Genomic DNA, 18,994 nt, shown 5'->3' with positions numbered 1-18,994 from the left:
CTCAGCCTAAAACTGAGCATTAATCCAAAGCTACAACAGCTTCCTCTCATCTGGTTTCCGGCTTTCTGCAGGATTATGGAACCAGCTGCAGGGATTTGTGCCCATTTAGCTATAAGAGTTTAGTGAGGTCCAATGGGAGTGTTTCTATGATCACAGGGTCCTTTGTTCCCTAGCTCAATATCCTCTAACCTGACACATTAAGGAGACCTTTCAAAAGGGTTTGTGTTTTCTTAGCAATGTTTTTTTCCTAGGTGAAATGTTCACATATACGTTTCCCTGGGTTAGTTATGTTGAAATCACACAACTACAGCGTAGAGCCTACTGCCCTCAAATTTGAGGACACAGTTTTCTTAACTTCCATCTTAGTTAAGAAACTAATTTTGCCTCTCCACCAAGGCCAAATGGATTGGATCCATCTCCATTAATTATTTTGCAAGCCCTTTACAAATCTCTTACAACGTGGATGCTGGGAAAATAGGGATGACCTCTGTCCAACACTGATGTTGGGTGTTGACGCCTGGCTGGAGGTTGGCACTCCAGTTTATCGCCAAAGATGTTGGGTGGGGTTAAGTTCAAGTTCTTCCAAACCAAACCTGGGAAAATCATTTATTTATGAATGTTATAGCATTAAGATTGATTGATTGGAACTAAGACGCCTAGCCCAAACTAGGCCTGCACGATTAATTGTTGTAAAATCACTATCTCAATACATCCGCTACACTACAACGCTGCTGCTTTCTTCTGTGAGTTTTAAACATAGACTGTGTCAAGTAGGTTTTAAAGCTCTCCGAAGCGCCTCAGTCCTCTCCCTTCTCTTCTACACGCTTGTGGTGATGGGCAATGTGCTATAGGTGACAAAAGGAATCTATGTTTGGTACTGCCATTTTGTTTCGTTTTGTTATAGTTAAAAAAAATCATGAAAGAGAATCATGATATCAATTCAAAGCAAACAAATCGGGATTCATATTCCCCTGAATTGTGCAAGCCTAGCACAAACCAAGAACAAAAAAAACTAAGTGCACAAACTTATGTGTATTGGGGCTTTCCACATACTTTTCGCCATATTATGTGTCCCTCCTTTTTGTTTCATAAGTGTTCCCAAATGGAGAGAATGTGAGATAATTAAGATAATTAAAGTGTCAAACACTCAGATCAAGTCTCTCGGGCTGTGCTTACTAGTGGCTGCTACACTGTATTGATCTGACAACATGGAATCGCGCATTTTGGCATCTTCCTTGGTTATGATTGGCTGTTGCTCTCAGCTTGCTCGTGGTTTTTGGACCCTCCGTTTGTCTGTGGGGACTGTAAGTGGTCCGGGAGCAGGACCTCGACAGCAAAGCTGATTCTTTTGGCCTGGAAGATGCTGTAAGTGTTGTCAAATCTGAGAACATCTGGGGAGGACAAACGTAACAGAATATTTACTATAATAACTAGGTCTAATGTTTTTTACACGTTATAATCATAAAGCCTTCTATGCTGTGTATGCTAAGTACTAGGTTACTCACAGACTCCCGGGCGTTCACAGGTCAGTGATCCGTCCTCGGGCACTAAGTGGGCGTTGTAGCGCTGAGTGGGCACAACTTCCTCCATCTGAGCTGCCTTCTTCCATTCGCCCTTTTTAGCCTTCAGATACACGCCAAAACCAATGTCTGCACTCTCGGTGGCAAACTGCCACCTACCGAGATGGAAAGAAAAATATTTTAAAATAAATTATACAACACAATATTGAAAGAATGATGATTTAAATACTTCAGTCAGTCTTTTATCATAAATTATTTGGGCTAGGCCTGATATCACCACAGCGAAGAATACATGTGGGGCGGACCGGGACGATTTAAAACAGGGGACGGATTAAACATTCTAGTTTTTCTCCGAGTGCTGACAGGCAATAAACAATTATTGATAGTCAAAAGCATTTTTTTTTAATTTAGTTATTTTTTAATATTAAATCGTTTTTTTCATCTAAAGGTTCAACGTCCTGCTTATTCAGTAGACCATTTAGTGCTCTCTCCAATCCCAGACTTTCACATTGCATGTTTGTTTAATTAAAAACTGTTTCATTCGTCTCGGTCTCTGACTTTGCCATATGCCAAAACAATTTGATCTTTCACACCATTGCTGCAACTGTAAGAAAACGGGTTGCATCCAGCTAACCTGAGAACACAGCCGGGGAAGAGTATCTCATAGTCCACCTGTTGGGAGGAACCTCGGCTGACGGTCATACACTGCTCGTAGTCCACCTTTACGTGGTCCCGCACGTAGTAGGAGGGAGGAACAGGGCCGACGTGGTGTATCTGCAGCCGAGAACATGCAAACAGAGTTATAGATATGGGTGTAAAAAGGTAAATCATATGAAATGTTGAAAGTCTGGGGGGAAGAGAAATTAAAAATGCCATCACTTACTGTAACTTTGTGACATTGTCTGAATGCTTGTAATTTTACAACTTTTGCACAAAAAGGGTTTTCTTTTTCAATTGTTTATTCACATAAATATCAAACCAATCAGCTGTATTCCCAGTACCGCACAGTTCAGTATATGACCCAACAGAGGGCAGTGATTTCCTAAGTGTCAGTTAAACCAGCAGGTGTTAATTAATATTATACATTACAGTTGACAGACACAGCTCAGAAAGTTGTTTCAAAGCTGTCTTAGATTAGCATTTTTATAAGGGAAGTCAAACTACTTCTTTAAAAGTTTTAAAGAAATGTTGAACTTAACAGAGCTGTAATTGGGAAACTGTCACGAGCCTCGGCAAAAAGAAAAGTTGCGGACAGGGCAGTACTAAAAAGAACAAAATGCACACATTGTGATATAGTCCTTTAGAGAGCAAAACTTCATCAGGCAACTCTTGATTTTTTATTCTTTACATAAATTGTTCAGAGATTTGACAGAAAAGTGTCAGAAAAACCTCATACAAGATGCATAAGGCCCAAAAGTTGTATTTAAGGAAGCCGATCACCAAGCTTGGATGACTAAGTTACTTTCCTATTGCACAGATCCCTGCAACTTAGAACAGACAGGATCCCTTGCTGTATGACTTAACAAAGTATTGTACAACGATAATCACAAGACCCGTAAAGATGCAGCAAAAATATCAGTGTTCATTTGAACTCTAACAAATAGATGTCTTTACATATTGATTTTGAGTTCAAATATTTTTAGACCAATAATTGATGCCCAATTATTAAAGGCAAAAATCATGTAGCTTATAAAGACTAGAAACGTGGGGAAACAGCTCTGTCCAATAGTAACAAAGTCCATCTATTGACAACTTCTTTGCTGGACTAGGCTATTTGTTTCCTGGGCGCAATGACTTCCTGCAGAGACCTCCAGGCTAGCTGTCTTTGTGCTAAGCTTAACTAAGCTAGTTGTCTCTTGGCTTTAGCTTCATTTTTACTGTACATACATGAGAGTGGTCCCAATCTTCTCATCTGACTCTAACTTACGTAATACAGTACAATGTCAAGGACACACAGGTAGCTAAACTAGAAAAAGTTAGGAAAAAAAAACCACTTTGAGGCTGAGCATCTCAATTCCTTGAATCTTGAATCCAGCGGACATGAATGTCCCTCTTCCTGTTCCTCATGTCGCCTGGGCCCAATTATTTATCTACAGAAACAGTGACAAACGTCAGTTATCTTGTCTAGAGTATTATCTTATGTGTGCGACTACTCAAGCTGCAGCTGTCTGCGCCTGTTGCTCGATACTACACGGCCGGGTTTTTACAGCATTTGCGAGCTAAGAGCTTTGGCCATTTCTACGCAGTGTGTCAAGGACGCAGCAGGGATGACTAGTTTATCATCTTTTATATCATTTATCATCTGCAATGCACTGTGGATTGTCTGTTAATTTGGAAAAAATGTCATTACCTGTCAAATTTCACAAGGCAAACCATTTGTTCAATGCAATCGGGAAAACCACAATTTTCATCCTTTTTGCATCAATTCCTTTTTTATATTTGTATATGTATGGCAGAGAGAAACTGTATTCAGCATGTGTGCAGTGTGATTCATTCTGCCAGTCCAGAATAATCCATGTATTGTCATTGACCTGCTGTGATCGAACTGGCTTATTCATGTGTCACAGGACCCTTGCCACAGCAATGTGAGCAGCATTAACATTTTATAGAGAACCTCTACTGAGTTTGGCCTGTTTGTAGTCTAAATGTGTTATATTTTCGGTTTAGGTTTTGTTTGTTGGTTTGTTTGTCTGTAAGAACGATTATGGAAAACTGCTTTTCTGTGCATGACACTTGGTGGATTGTGTAGCATACGCCATCGAAGAACCCAATAAAGCGGGAAGCGGGTCCAAATCACTGGGAATACACAAGCGTTGTCTTTCATTTTCGTTAACATTGCGATATATAGGGCATGGCTTCGACGGAGGTCTGTCCCCTTCTAGTTTCTTTTTATATTTTTAGCTTGGCCGTGATAAACTGGAAAACTGGTGGGGATGGGAACTCGCAGAGAAAAAATAGTTTGCCAGTCAAATGTTAACCCTCACTGTTTCAAGTGAACAACATGCATTTAGCCAAACCATCTCTCACCAAAGCAAAGCTGGAAGCTGACAAACTACATAAGCACAGGATGCTAAATCATTGAAAGAAAACAACAGAGCAATACTTACAAGTCTATGGAAATAGAGTCAATATATAAATGTTAAAACTACTCCAAAGTAAGTGTACTGTCGCCTATTTTGTTTAGTAGGGCTGATCAGCTGTTGTTGGAATCAGACTTGAATCTATTGCAGGACTGTTGTACTTTTGTCTGAAAATTGACTTTTGGTGTAATTTTATTGGGATAGCAAAATTACAAATTGTTGACTCCAAAGAATCAAGTGACACCATGTGCTGATTAGTTTTGTGAATGTTTGTCTTAAGTAATCCATTCAACTAGGACATAACGATAAATCTTAAATAAACAACTGTTAGCTGTGGCTTTATCTGCTGAGTGATGGCACTCAAAGAAATACATGTTTTAGATTTATTTAACATACGTTTTGGGTAAACATACAGTACTGCTGTAATGTGCTCATTTCACTCTCTGCTCCGTTTAGAGCAGACAGTGTGTGTCTACTTCCCATTTAAGGTGGAATTCTCAATTAACTCAATAATACAATTAACATTACATAACTACTAATAACCCAAGCCCACACCGTATGGAAAGTTGGTGCAATGACCCCAGGCAGAGTTAAGAAGCCAGACTGAAAAATGGTAACTGTCAAAACTGGAACAGCTGTTATTACCGGACAGACTTACAGTGTTCCAATCATATCACACAAAAGCAGAATGCAGAGGAAATAAATATTTACTTTATAGGTTTGTCATTTCTCACATGCTGAAAAGGCTTAGAGGTCCCATGGCATGATTATTTCACTTTATGAGGATTTTTTAACATTAATATGAGTTCCCCCAGCCTGCCTATGGAGAAATGGCAATAGTTGTAAACCGAGCCCAGGGTATCCTGCTCTGCCTTTGAGAAAAGGAAACTCAGATGAGAAGGGGAGGTAACCTTGCCCCTTATGACATACTGTACAAGGGGCAAGGTTACGTTGGACTGTGGGACTGGCTCTAGCGGCTGTAATTCCGCACCAAGGCTGAATCTTGGAAAAGAGTCTCTAGATACAGTATTTGGGGACCACTAAGGTCTATATAAAAGCATCCAAAGAGCACAATGTCATGGGACCATTAAAAATAACAACACATCATAAAACCACTAGTGCAAGCAAGGAAACAAATGATTATGAAATTATTTTCCCAAACAGATATAACTAGATTTAAGACATCTAGTGGCCTGCCAGCCAAGTCCTTTGAGGTCTCATAAAGCGTCAATAAGTGCATATCCAAGTATCAATAGTATCTTAAAATAATTAACCTAAAAACAAGTGCTCATTTCTTCCAACTCATCATCAGCCCACCTTTACTACCAAAACAACAGCACCCATGGGTGTGCAGTTTGTCTTGCTAATTCACTGACTCACCTTTGTCCGACAGCGAGGATCTCCATCAGGATCCGTCATTTTACCCCCATATATCATTGGCAGCTCCTCTGCATCGATGTACTTCAGTAAAACCTCCTGCCAGTTCCCTGTAGAAACAACGATGTTATCGAAATAACCGGACTTTAACTGTTGTTGTGTACATTGGGTGTCGCTGTGCTGTTATGTAGGGATCAGGTATATAGCTTTGAAAGTCACTGCTGTCTGGGGCATCGAGTTTATGACTGCTGTGGCACTAAAATATTGTATGTTAAGAGTTTGGTCTACCAATGGAAACTGGAAAATTAGCTTTTCATGTTCATGTTTTCGTGCACGGTAAAAATAATAAAAGGATACATTTTTCGGCACTGAAGAGCAGCCTGCAAACTTTTGTACTGAAGACAACACACAGAAAATGGTAACCTATGGTAACATATTATCTCACTTTGCCAGACCCTCCTCCAAAGCGCCCAGGAGGAGAGTCTGGCTACTCCACATAGCATTTGGGGATAGGAAAAGACAGGCTCTGGTTTATTGGCATTTCTTTAAACCAATCACAATTGTCTTTGGCGGTGCTAAGCACCACCATGCCGCTGCAAAATAGTCTCAGAAGGAACTTGTTTTGGTGGAACATGTGATGTTCTTTTAGTCATGGAACAGAAAACTCAGATTGGACAGATTGCTAGCTGTCTGGATTTACCCTGAAGAGATCTGAGAAAAGGAAAACCATGGTCCTCATAAATCAACAGGAGTTTAAAATGTCAACACAAAGGAAGCCCAAGGTAACGGATATGCGGCCTAAATGAGTGAAATCCAGCGGATTTTCCAGCAGCAACGGCGCAATCCCGGAAGTAGAACATCAAGAATATAGACTAGGTAACACCACACCAAGCTCCTCAGCCAGTTCATCTTGGGTTAGACGTGTCAATTGCTTAAAGTAAAAGACAGCACTGAGACTGAGAACAAAGTGTTTTGATTGGGTGAAATATTCTATAAAATTAGATGCAGTGATGTGAAGGGTCTCACTCTCACCCCCAAGGATATTGATCTTCTGTCTTGTGTTCTCACTTAGAAAGTGCTTGACAAGGTTGTAGGCCACAGGAAAGAGTTTGGGGGCTGCAGTAGAAAAAGAGAAACGTTAACGAGAAATAATTGAAACCCTGGGTCTTCAAAAGCAGGATAACATTTAAAATATGAACACATACAGTGGTGCTCATAAGTTTATGAACCCAATGCTAAAGTTAACTAGAAAGTCTTTTGGATATTGATTTTAAGGCCTTTAATTAAAAGAATTAGGAAAAATCCAACCTTTTAAAGGACACCGATTTGCTTTGTGAATGAAGAATGTATTGTAAATAAATAAATGTCCTTCTTTGAAATACAGGTGGCACACCCCTATGTTAAATTCCCATAGAGGCAGGCAGATTTTTTATTTTTTAAATCCAGTTATTTCATGGATCAAGGATACTATGCATCTTGATAAAGTTCCCCTGGGAACTCATCACACACCCCTCACCAAACCTAGAGATTGGCATGGGGTACTTTCCATAAAATGATCTCTCTATCATCTGTTTATCAGGATGCACAGTATCAAGGATACTATCTATTCTTTTAAAGTTGCCTTCACCATACTTAGAGATCGGCATGGTTTTATTTCAGTAAGCCTAATACCTGTTTTGATTTGCATTGAGAGATGATTTTATGGAAAGTACCCTATACCAATCTCCAGGTATGGTGAAGCGTATGTGATGAGGTGGGGCTATTTTAATTCCAAAGGCCAAGGGAACTTTATCAGGATGCATTGTATCCTGGATCCATGAAATAACTTTCCTTTAAAATTAAAAATCTGCCCGCCTCTATGGGAATTTAACATATGGGGTATGTATACTTGCCCCTTGTATTTTAAGGAACAACATTAATTTATTTAAGATACATTATTCATTCACAAAGCAAATCCTTAAAGGTTTTTAATTAAGGCATTAAGATCAATTTCCTATACTTAAAGAGTACAACAGAAATGCAGGTGGAATCAATGATTTGGTCTCAGTCCTTCTTAGAAGAAGGACACATTTACCTTTAATGACAAACAGCCTTTTCAAGCCTTCTGGATAGTTCTCTTCAAACATCTGGAGAATCTGGTGACACAGAGGAACGTATACTGTATTTGGAAATGTTCAACCGACCTAACAGTCTTTCTACACTGAATGTGCACATCTCTCTACCTCTCCATATGTTTCGATAGCGGGCTTCCATAAGTGTTTCAGACCCAGACCTTCTACGTCGTAGATCATGGTGATTGATTCCACGTTCCTCCCAAGCTGGTGACAGAAAGACAGGAACATGTAATCTGTGAAACAATACAATAATGTATAAAACAAAAATAAAAGCGACAGTAGTTAAGGTGGTAGAGCAGAATAGCCATTAATTGTAGGGTGCTTTTAATTGGTGTTAATTGGGGGTATTCTTGGCTCTTTCTGTGACCTTGGCAAAGACAATAAACCTGAAATTGCTCCTCAATTGTTTAAGTCACTTTGGATAAAGGTTTTTTTATTGTAACAGAGTCATAAATCCATATGACATCTGATCTAATTATTTAATCTATATTTCACTTTTTGAATGAAAATTGAAACCATAATTGGTAACAAATTATTTTTGCAACAAGAGCTAATCCAGCCAAATTTAAAAAATAAACAGGAAAAAAAACATTCAATTATCATTTTAAAATTTGCAGCAATTGGAAAATGGATAATTTGAAAATGTCAAGTAACTGATGAACCCAAAATGGATTTTCAACCAAAACTGTTCCATGGGCATAGTATGTTCTGTATGCTGCTTCTTAATCTTAAATTTCAGTTGAGTTTGGCCTGTTTGTAATCTAAATGTGACGTTGTATTATTCCTGTTAAGGCAAATTTATCTCTTTTAAATTTTCGTCTTGGCTGTGACATACTGTAGTGTGGGTCAATAATAGCTGCATGTTGTAATCTGTTTCTTAAGACGTGTCATCTGTTAGCAGTTTTTTCACTGTGCTAACACCCAAATGAAAAAGACTTTAGAGGTCACATTTGATTTTATCAGTGGAAAACTGATATTACTGCTCTAAAAATAAATGCTTCACATATGTGAAGTGAGACGAGGACGGCTGTTTCTATACAGTGCCTTTTCTTCGGTGTTTCACAAAGGAAAATGAAACAATATTTTGCTTGTAACTTCTTAAGAAGAAGCCAAGTCTACTAGTGGGTGGCAAGTTGCAAGCAGTTGAACTAAACAGTGGTGTTACCTTGTTCCATCGGAATCATTCTTAAAGGTGCTCTAAGGAATGTTGGCTGACGTTACTTCTTAACGTTTGAAGTATTTTCAAACAAAACTGAGACTAGCTTGGGCCTCCGTTCTGCTCATCCTGTCCCTTCTTCTCCCTTCCATGCTTCTGCGCACTAACCCCTCCCCATAGCTTAGAGCACCTTGTTATAAGCAACAATTGTAAATTAATTCATAAGAAAGATTAGAGAAATGTCCCAAAAGTCTGTCATTGTTATTTGTGAGGCAGTTTATTTTAATTGATTTGTTACCTAACCCTGTACTCACATGGCCACCATGTTTGGGAACCACTGATATGCTTTATTCTATAAACACCATTACACATCAACCAGACACGTTTTAGGATCAAGTGTGATCAGGAGCACGGGACCCCTGTCCTATGGTCCGTGGTTTCTTACCCTCTGCGACTGGAGGTTACATTCCATCTGCAGGACCTCACAGTCTCTGATCTTGGACTTGATGAAGTCTTGCTTGGAGGCAGACAGGAAGAGGCCTTTAGGATCCACAGGTCCAATGACATCATACCAGATAGGACTACCCTCCCGGTCGTAACCACACATCCCACCTGACAGATACTTCTCTATCACCTGCAAACAGCAGTCATTTTAAATGGTTTCATCAGTTGTGGACTGGAATATTTGATGCATTTATTTGAGGAAATTATTTCCTAAAATGACGCTTTAAGTACACTGATATGTTTTTAGTACACTTAAGGGTTTGTTACCTCTGGTGGACGCCAGTCGGTGACTATTGTGTCTACTTTCATCTGTTTCCTGAACTCCAAATGCTGAAAGAAAAGATTGGTGCATGTTAGGCAAAACTATTAGGCTAATCATAGGATTGATAATATACCAAGCACAGTGGTGATTTAAGAGGCTTAAGAGATTTCCTGGTGATGTGAAACCTGCTCGATTAGCAGAAAAGGGATCAGTTATGTTCCGCTGTGTAATGCATGCCAACACATGCTTACAACCTCAAATGCCAACAAAGGGGAAAGAGATTAAAATGAGCAAATTAGCTCATTTTTTTATACATTTACAGGATTGTTTTCAGTCCACTCAATAGACTTAAGAAGTAACAGATGATTGAAATAAAACATTTTATTCCCCACCTTCCCCTCTAATAAATGGGAGTAAAACTCTTAGCAGCTAAAGAGACAGATACTTTTCTCAGAAGTTGGTGGAGAACAAACTGGAGCAAAAAGTAGAAGTAATATTGGACCACGATTAATCAGGGGTACAGAAACATGACTTTAAATAAACTTAACTGTTGCTATGTTGATTTGTGGAAGTAACTATACCTTAATAACTTTTATAAAATGACAATATATCAGGGTGTGTCTCTGCCAGTTTGTTTTCTGTCACCTAGTGGACACAAAACAGTGAATGTAGTTTTTATTGGGAGGCTGTAATTCTTAACATCATCTTGCTAACTCCACCTCTTTTATCTATATCTTATCTACTCAGGCTGCTGTGAGGATTATGACTCCGTTTGTTCACAGTGAACCATTATTATCACTAATCTGCAGCCACTCCTTAGCTGATGAGCAGTCTGTGCTGCTGGTGCTAACGACACTTTCACACACAAAACAAGTGAATCAGTGAATGAGGAGGCTTTGTCAATGCGCCTCGACTTCCAAGTCAGGACATGATTTTAATTGCATTTCTACAAGAGTGTGACATGTACTATAAAAATGTCCTCTCCTACTCAACAGAAGAAAGGGAACATGTTACCTTTCGCAACATGCCCTCCGACTTCTGGACATTGAAGTTTCTGGCTGAAAAAGAGAAGGTAAAATTGTGGGAACTGAACAAAATTATATTGTTAAATATTTATCATGTGAATATTTGAAGCCTTGAGAAATGCAAAAAAGCATTGAGACAAGGAGAGCCAGACACAGGAGTTGTTAGTTTAGCAGAGTAAGATAAGCTGTGACTGTGTGAAAAAGGAGCTATTGTTTCTTTATTCAACTTTAGGGAATTATTTTAAATCTAAACTTGCCTAACACACCCAGCTGCAGCTCAGCCAATAGAAAAGCAAATAATATGATATACTAACCCACATTTATGTAAAACAACTATATACTACACCAATGTATGTAAATCTACTTTCTGTTCACACCCACTTATAAAAACGGCAGAGCAGTGGATGAGAGCTTTGGAAAGACTGCTGAATTGATTTTCAGAGCTCAATCCCCTTTGTCAAAGAAAAGCCAGTCTGTGTCTGTATTTTCTACTCAAGGCTTTGAACCTAACAAAAATAAAAATGACATGGTAAGGACTGACATCCATGATACATAAATGGTCTAAATGAAATAAAAGGTATTTATCCGGGATGCAGAGAGGGACAATTACAGTGGGATTCCACCAACATGCAGCGCTTTTCATATTACAACTAAAATGTTTTACAGGAGGAGGAAAATAAAGGGAGGTGAATAAAAGACGGAGGAAAATATACAAAAAAGGAGTCAAGAAAAAGCCACATACAAAAGCTTGGTTTTAGTTTCAATGAATGATGTCATAAAATGTATTATTTAAAATGTGTGCAAGTTTGATTTAATTAAAAGTGTTTAGACGAAGTTTCAATGTAATGTATAATGATGATAATCACATCCTTCAAACACAGATCTTGTAAAGGCAGTGCATCTTTTTATTCAGTCAGTAAAGTAATAGACGTGTTAGTAAGATTTTACATTATCACACTTGACCTTTTTATATCTTAATCTTAGAGGAACAAGGTCTGGGGCGCATTGTCATGAAGCTTTCAATAAAGTGTAGCAACTAGTGATCATGTCTTATTGTTTTGTCTGTTGGCACCTTTTTCCAATAGTGTCAAAAACACTGTATAAATGTCTTAGACAACCAACAAAATAGGTGTCGATGGAAACAACTAGTAGATTAAAAAAATCAATGCCACCAATTGCTCAAGAGTTCTTTAAAAGTTTCTTTATAATTCCTACATGGTCCACCAATTACACAGAGGGACAAAATTGTAGAAAAGGCTAAAAATACCAACTTGTATTTAATGCAAAACACCTCCATTACTCAAACATATTAAACCCACCGTGTCGGCAGGACTGATCCAGAACAGATTGGACACACAGTTCACGGTCTTAATACCCCTTAAGGTGATTAGCTTTGCAACTGACAGTCTATTGGGAAAGCCCAACAACAATATCGCTGTGAAGTGAGATTTACAACCTACTCCAGCACTGGATTATACTGTACCTAATGCTCCAGTCTGGCTCCTTAACTAGGCCATAGTGACTTACAATTACAAATGCACAAAGCAGATGACCAGGATGTGTGTTGTTTTGAGACGGTAATAAAGTGTTTGTTCCAACTACCTCATCTTACTAGATATTACAGTTCAAGCAGTGGTTCCCCTGCTGCTCCTTAATATAGAAATATATCCTATTAGATACAATAAGGTGATATCAAACCCAATAGTCCTTCTCAGATAAGGGTCAACTCAATTGTGTTTATATTTCCCAATACCACAAATCATGAAATACCTCAGGGGGCTTTACAATCTCTATAACATACGACAGCGTCTGTTCTTAGACCCTCGATTTGGATAAGGGTTGAAGAAACTGATAGAAACATCAAGAAGAGCAACTGGACAGACAGACGTGCGATAGATGTCGTATGTACGGTGGACCAACAAGGTTCAAGTGCAGTGATATGAAATGTTATCTTAAGCTGAGATAGAGGTTCAGGTGGTATAAGGACAAACCCAGTCAGCATATTATCTGATAACATTTAATGATAATGCCAATATCTTACACACCACTGGTCTAGGTTTAATAAAACAAGCAGGGACCTTGCAGTCTTTTGAACGGCTGTTAGTTTCAAACTTTTAGAAAGATTTAGATAACATGTAGGCGAGACAATGTGTCTTGTTATGTGACCGGTATTGGCATTATTCTTGGCTAGTCAGTTGTAAACAAAAAAAGAAGGCCACTCCACGGATAGCTAAAGAAGCTAAAACAGCTGAAATCCCCGTCTATAGCACTGAACATAGGCTAAATTTAAAGAAAGGCAAAAGTCACATTATTTCATGTCAAGACCAGTCAGAAATGTATGCATGTGACAAATTAGGTCAACAACGACTGTCTTGTGACTAAAAAAAAACTGAAGTTCATTGAACTCTGGAACAAATGCAGTTTAACACTTTGTCCTAAAGTATATAAAGGCAGTCACAGGCTGAATTGGTGCCATTTACCCCTTTTATCTCTTAAGCTAAGATTCCACTGAGATAAATACTGTATTCACAAAGTTGGAGTAAGAATCATCTCAGGGCAGACTTAGAAAACATTTGTTTAGTTGATTCTGCTAAGAAGAGGAGGAGGAAGGTCAATGGCCTCTAGTACAAGACTCATCTTCTTCAGTTCTGTCTCTGTCATCATAAGACAAACAGGGTCTAACCGATCTGCCACACAGTTAGACGTGTTCATATAAATTATTTCACTCACAATATTACAAGAAACATGAAACCTTGACACAGTAACAGATAAAGATATGCCCGTTACCTCAGGAAAAATAGGTCCTAAATTGTGACAGTTGTATACTTTATTTTGGATTTCTTTCTCTCTGCTGCCAGCCACTAGCCTGGATGCCAGCCAAACTTATCTCCACCCACAACATTTGAGGTCGGGGAGTTCGGTCTGGACCATGTGGTCTGGACTTGTTCTGTTGTGGATGCTCAAACCAGAGCTGTTCTGATCAATTAAATTGTCAGGGCAGGTTTAATATGATGATTGACCGATGATCAACAGTAATGTAATCAACCACATCACCAAAGAGCGCTTGGGTTAAATTTGTTTACAACAAAGATGGCTGCCACTGAGGAATTGAAATGTGTAGATTCCGCCATCTCACCTGTTATAGATAGATAGATAGATAGATAGATAGATAGATAGATATTTATTTTTCCCAGAGATGGGACAATACAGTGTTACAGCAGCAAAATATCAGTCACACACAAGAGAATATACATGAATTATAGAAGATATTGACAACACAATCATTTTAAAAGCGGAACAGCGAACCGCAATCGAGGCATTTTTCAATCAGAAATCTGTTTTTGCCATCCTTCCTACGGGTTTTGGCTAAGCTTCAACATATGTCACATATGGTAATATGTTATGGTAATTGGTTGTAGGTCTATCCAATTGAGTGCATAGACATTTTCTTTCCTGGTTTGGTTGAAACACACCCCATAATTACAGCCCAATGGAGCAGTGTCAGACTCGTATTCTGACTAGAATCTGAGTATGATGACGTCAGGCTAGCCAGCCACAAGTTCACCTGAAATTAATTCTTGAACCTTTTTATGTATGCTGTTTAAAAGCAATTCTTTTATGGACAAAAAGCAGCTAGTACATAAGACGTTTTGGACTTTTTTGGACACATCTGAAACTGGGTTCAGATCCATTTTACTCTCTATCAACTGGTGAATTCTAAAAATTCTAAATTTAATTACATTTTAACCAAGCCCAATTCAGGCATTGATTTGGCATTATAGCCAAAAAGTAACGTGATGCCCTGGGAGCCAGAAAGACCTCTTGTCAGGCACATAGCTCACAAAAGAAACTATTTGTATATATAGAATTACTACTTGAATCACAAAGTGTACTTTAACACAATGCAGATTTGAACCTGGGCACGAAAAGTGTTCTAAACTAGATTTATTATAAGGTCAATCATTTGTGTAATCACTGTGTACCACCTCAGGCTTTAAATTGTTAGCTTTGAATTAATTACGTGCACTAAGCTTTCCTCACACATATTCCCACAGCATGAATGGGAATAATCTTTACATGCATATAACTTGGGAAATAACTTGAATCATTGGCCAAACAAACACCTCATTGTTCATGTTTGGAGCTGTGATGCTGAATTTCACAACTGCTATGGTTAATTAGTGAGACTCAATTAAAGAGAACAATAGGCCACTGAACTCTTCTTGTGAAACAATTTCAAAGAAAACTTGAACAGAGGAGAGCAACAGGAAAACAGCAGCGGAGTCTCCCGGCAGACAAGCTGTCGTTAATGCGATTAGCTCTGGATAAGCCTGAAACGGAGTGCTAGACCTCCAGAGTCCGAATAGTAAACTCAACCTGGGTTTCTGCAGCATTTACCACGTTAAATTTAGGACAAAGGATTTTGTGAAAAGAAATGTTTTTAGATGCATTTAATGATGGCTAACTAGTAGGGATGACGTGTCCTAGTTACTTATTATTATCAGATTTATTTCAAGTAGTTCCCAGCAGTTTATAATAATAATTCATATTGATATTAATTAGATGAATGAATGTGACCTGACCCCAGATAACCAGTGCTGAGATGGATTAACCAATTTAAAATAAGACAATAAGCTTCTCAGCTACTGTACCTAGCAGTAGTGAAAAAAGGAATTCAATGCTTTTCAAGACTTTTTAAGATTTTTCAAGACGTGCAGATCTCCTGCCTGAAAAATCTGAATCTTTCAATCTGTCTGTGTTTGTTTAAGTTAAAAAAACTACAAAACTGACGTCTTCCTGATTTGGTTTAACCACTACTGAGTCATTAACCACTACCAATCATAGAGGAGACTTTTTTTTTTAGTAATGTATTTAGGTGTGAAAACCATGTTGAGTTGCTATCTCAAACCCCTGCTAACAGAGTGGTGACATGCGTTGCATCATGTCCTTTTACGTAATAAACGACAACAGCTTCTGCTTTTTGCACAAATACGACACCAACAGATTTTTCCCTTTGAATGCATGCAAATGATTACATGTAGGCAAATAATCGCACTAACGGAGAGGGATTATGTGACAGGTTGAGCTTTTTCTGATTGCAAGCTGGGGTCAGGGAAAAGCAACAGATGCCCCACGATTCTCAACTCACCTCTGAGCCAGCGTAACAGGAAGTGGTCATGCTGCGCGGGAAGTTGAGGAGAAATGTCCTGTATCCTCTCTCGAAACTTTAGACAGAGGAAGGAGAGCGAAGACAAATGACTCACACATTTTTGCTTATGAGCTGCAAAGCAGATCCAGTACTAGGATGTAATGTTCAGTTACAGTTCTGACCCTAAAGGGAAAAAATACAATCTGTTTCTTTGTTTAAAGCTTTTAATTCATTTCAGAATAGTGGGTTTTATTTTACTAAAGCTGCAGAAATTTGTGTCTTTGAGACTAATTGTTTTACACACTTGATCTGCAATTTTCAATAAGAGATGCCTGTAGAAGATTCATGAAAAACCCTCCAGATAACTCTGGTTTCAACATGACCCAAACAATGTGGACACTTGAACATACTATGTGGACATTCGAGCCTTAGTGCTGCAAAACAAGTAGCGTTTTTTTCTTTTCTTGATTTATGATTTGGCTCGGCCCGAGTTGACATATTTACATTGCTTGTTATGTTGGAAGAACAGTTAAAGAAATCCAGCAAATATTTAAAGTTAAGATGCTGCAACTAGTGAATTTTTGTTTTGTCTTGTTTGCTGAAAAATGACTAATTTCAAAACCATAGGCATGAATCGGCAGCTGTAATGGCGGGTAATGGGTTCTGGTTTTAGACTTTCCACCTGGCTGCGGCAATTTTCTCCCATTCATACACAACACCATTCTGGAGATGTGGGCTGCAACGACTTTGTCTCAGTCAACATTTCAATTTGTCCCGAAGGTGTTGGATGGGGTGAAGGTCAGGACTCTCACCAAACTGGGGAAACCATTTCTTCATGGACTTTGTACATGGAGGCATTGCCATGTTGAAACAGGAAAGTACCCCAACTTTTTCACAAATCAAAATTACTCTTCATTTGAACTAAAAGGACTAGACTAAACCTTAAAAATAATGTGTTCACATAGTTTTGGCCATTTACTGTAATTCCTCTTATGACATGAGGCTTATGTAAACATACAGCTAACAGACTTCCTGTCAAGTTAAAATAACTTGTATAATGAATCCCAACAAACATAACTATGACATATGAATAACAGCGATGTGGAAGGGAACTATAAAAAGAGGAGCTACAGGATAATATTTTCTAAAATATGCAATTGAAGATTTTACTAATGGCAATAAATAATTTAAAATGGCCAGAATATAAAGTAAGAAGTTAGAATAATATTTAGAGCTTAAACAAGTATTTCAATAATCAATCACAAAAGTAATGGGAACCATTTTGATACTTTTGGGGAAATCATTTAAATAACTTGCAAAGGCAAAATCACTTGAGTATTTATAATTTAACTAATTAAATTATTAGTATTGTTAGTTTACCAAAGCTTCATAGATCACTTACAGGCCTTGGAACAGCTGGTGACGGTTTACAAGGGCAACATTTAATCCATGAGACAGTTACTCTGACGCAGGACTCGTGGATTTAGTACACATTTTTATTAAATTTTCAAGGCATTTAAACCAGCAATATTTGTTTTTATAGACAAACAGATGATTGCTTAATCTAGACAATAATGTTAATTATTGGAAAATAATAATAAAATATTATTCGTTAGGGCATCGTTGCAGTCCTATGACAGTCAAAACAAAAACCTCAACCAAACGTTCTAGTTCTAACTGATCTGCAAATCATTAGGGAATGATTTATTAACATTGAGAGAAAAATATGAATACATTTTATAAAAAAAGGTTGGTTTATTAGCAAGATGTACCAGACCGGTTATTATACCAGTCACGTGGATAACAAGAAAGAGAAATGATAGTAAAGAGAGAGGCTTTATAGTTTAAAGTATTATTATTATTATTATTATTATTATTATTATTATTATTATTATTATTATTGTAATTGTTATTATTATTATTATTATTATTATTATTATTGTTGGTATTGTTATTATTATTATTATTATTAGTATTATTGAAAAACGTACCTGCTCCAGTGCTTCAGCCTGTTTAGGGCTGAGGTCTCCGACTCTTCCGCTCATATCTGCGACCAGAAGATGCAAGACCGATAAAGACGGAGCTCCTTCAAAGTCAATTTGACAGACAGACAGCCCTGGGAGAAACAGCACCGTCACCGTTAACCGTGACAGGCGGATCTCTGTCGTCAACGCCGCCCAGTTGATGCTAACTCGCTTCGCGGCGGCAGTTTATCCTTAACCTTCGCTGCCGGCTACCTGCATGGGAACTAAGAGGGAAACAAATGTAAATACGACACTCGCAACTCCGGTCCAACCGGCTGACTGAGCCAAAGATAGGAGAAATGACAGGTGCATTACTCGTATCAAGAAGGAGGAAACCAAGAAGTCCCGCCCCTTTTCTCACCATGCTAACGTTAGAGCTTCTTCTATTATTATTGTTGTTGTAGTTGTACACACCAGGTTTATTTAATTGTTCTTTCTAAAATATTACATCAACTGGTTATAGTTTCTATAGATAAAAAAATTATATAATAATGTACTAATTCATAAATATTCACATATAAATAAACAGTATATAACTATGGAGATCTACGTAGGCCTGATAAAATGTGAGCAGCTTGTGATTTTAACAGACAATTTGTCAGTATTCAAAAACTTACAGAGCTCAATTACACAATATTGGACTATTTGTGAAAATATAGCACTATTTGTGGTAATAGAGGTGAAAAACTCCGCTCTGAAGGTGCTCAGCAGGACTTTGACGAGCCTGGTTCGTGCCATAACGTGGTTTCAAATCGAAGACGGAAGTATAGGTATGGTACTATC

At 38.1% G+C, this 18,994-nt stretch overlaps 1 protein-coding gene across 1 annotated transcript; it reads right to left on the bottom strand.

The window, feature by feature from the left end:
* Positions 1-59: 59 nt before the first annotated feature.
* LOC117945420 (SEC14-like protein 2) lies at positions 60-18,484 on the bottom strand. Its single transcript, XM_034872904.1, has 13 exons — positions 18,179-18,484; positions 16,188-16,263; positions 11,028-11,071; positions 10,019-10,081; positions 9,693-9,881; positions 8,200-8,295; positions 8,052-8,112; positions 7,010-7,093; positions 5,981-6,087; positions 2,155-2,294; positions 1,506-1,675; positions 998-1,391; positions 60-666 (listed from the first exon to the last, which is right to left on the bottom strand). Exons 1-12 carry the CDS (start codon positions 18,230-18,232, stop codon positions 1,240-1,242), a joined length of 1,236 nt encoding a protein of 411 aa, XP_034728795.1. The 5' UTR covers positions 18,233-18,484; the 3' UTR covers positions 60-666; positions 998-1,239.
* Between the last annotated feature and the right edge of the window lie 510 nt (positions 18,485-18,994).

This window comes from Etheostoma cragini, chromosome 5, assembly GCF_013103735.1.
Source record: "Etheostoma cragini isolate CJK2018 chromosome 5, CSU_Ecrag_1.0, whole genome shotgun sequence".
NCBI classification, from domain to species: domain Eukaryota; kingdom Metazoa; phylum Chordata; class Actinopteri; order Perciformes; family Percidae; genus Etheostoma; species Etheostoma cragini.
This window is presented reverse-complemented; position numbering and strand designations above follow the sequence as displayed.

Bases quoted from the DNA above. Each gene is read 5' to 3' on its own strand.
- LOC117945420 (XM_034872904.1), bottom strand. From the start codon at position 18,232: ATGAGCGGAAGAGTCGGAGACCTCAGCCCTAAACAGGCTGAAGCACTG. The intron at 11,072-16,187 runs GTGAGTTGAGAA...TCTCTTTTTCAG, and splicing joins CCTGTTACGCTGGCTCAGAG to CCAGAAACTTCAATGTCCAG. The intron at 1,676-2,154 runs GTTAGCTGGATG...CCATCTCGGTAG, and splicing joins TTCCCCGGCTGTGTTCTCAG to GTGGCAGTTTGCCACCGAGA.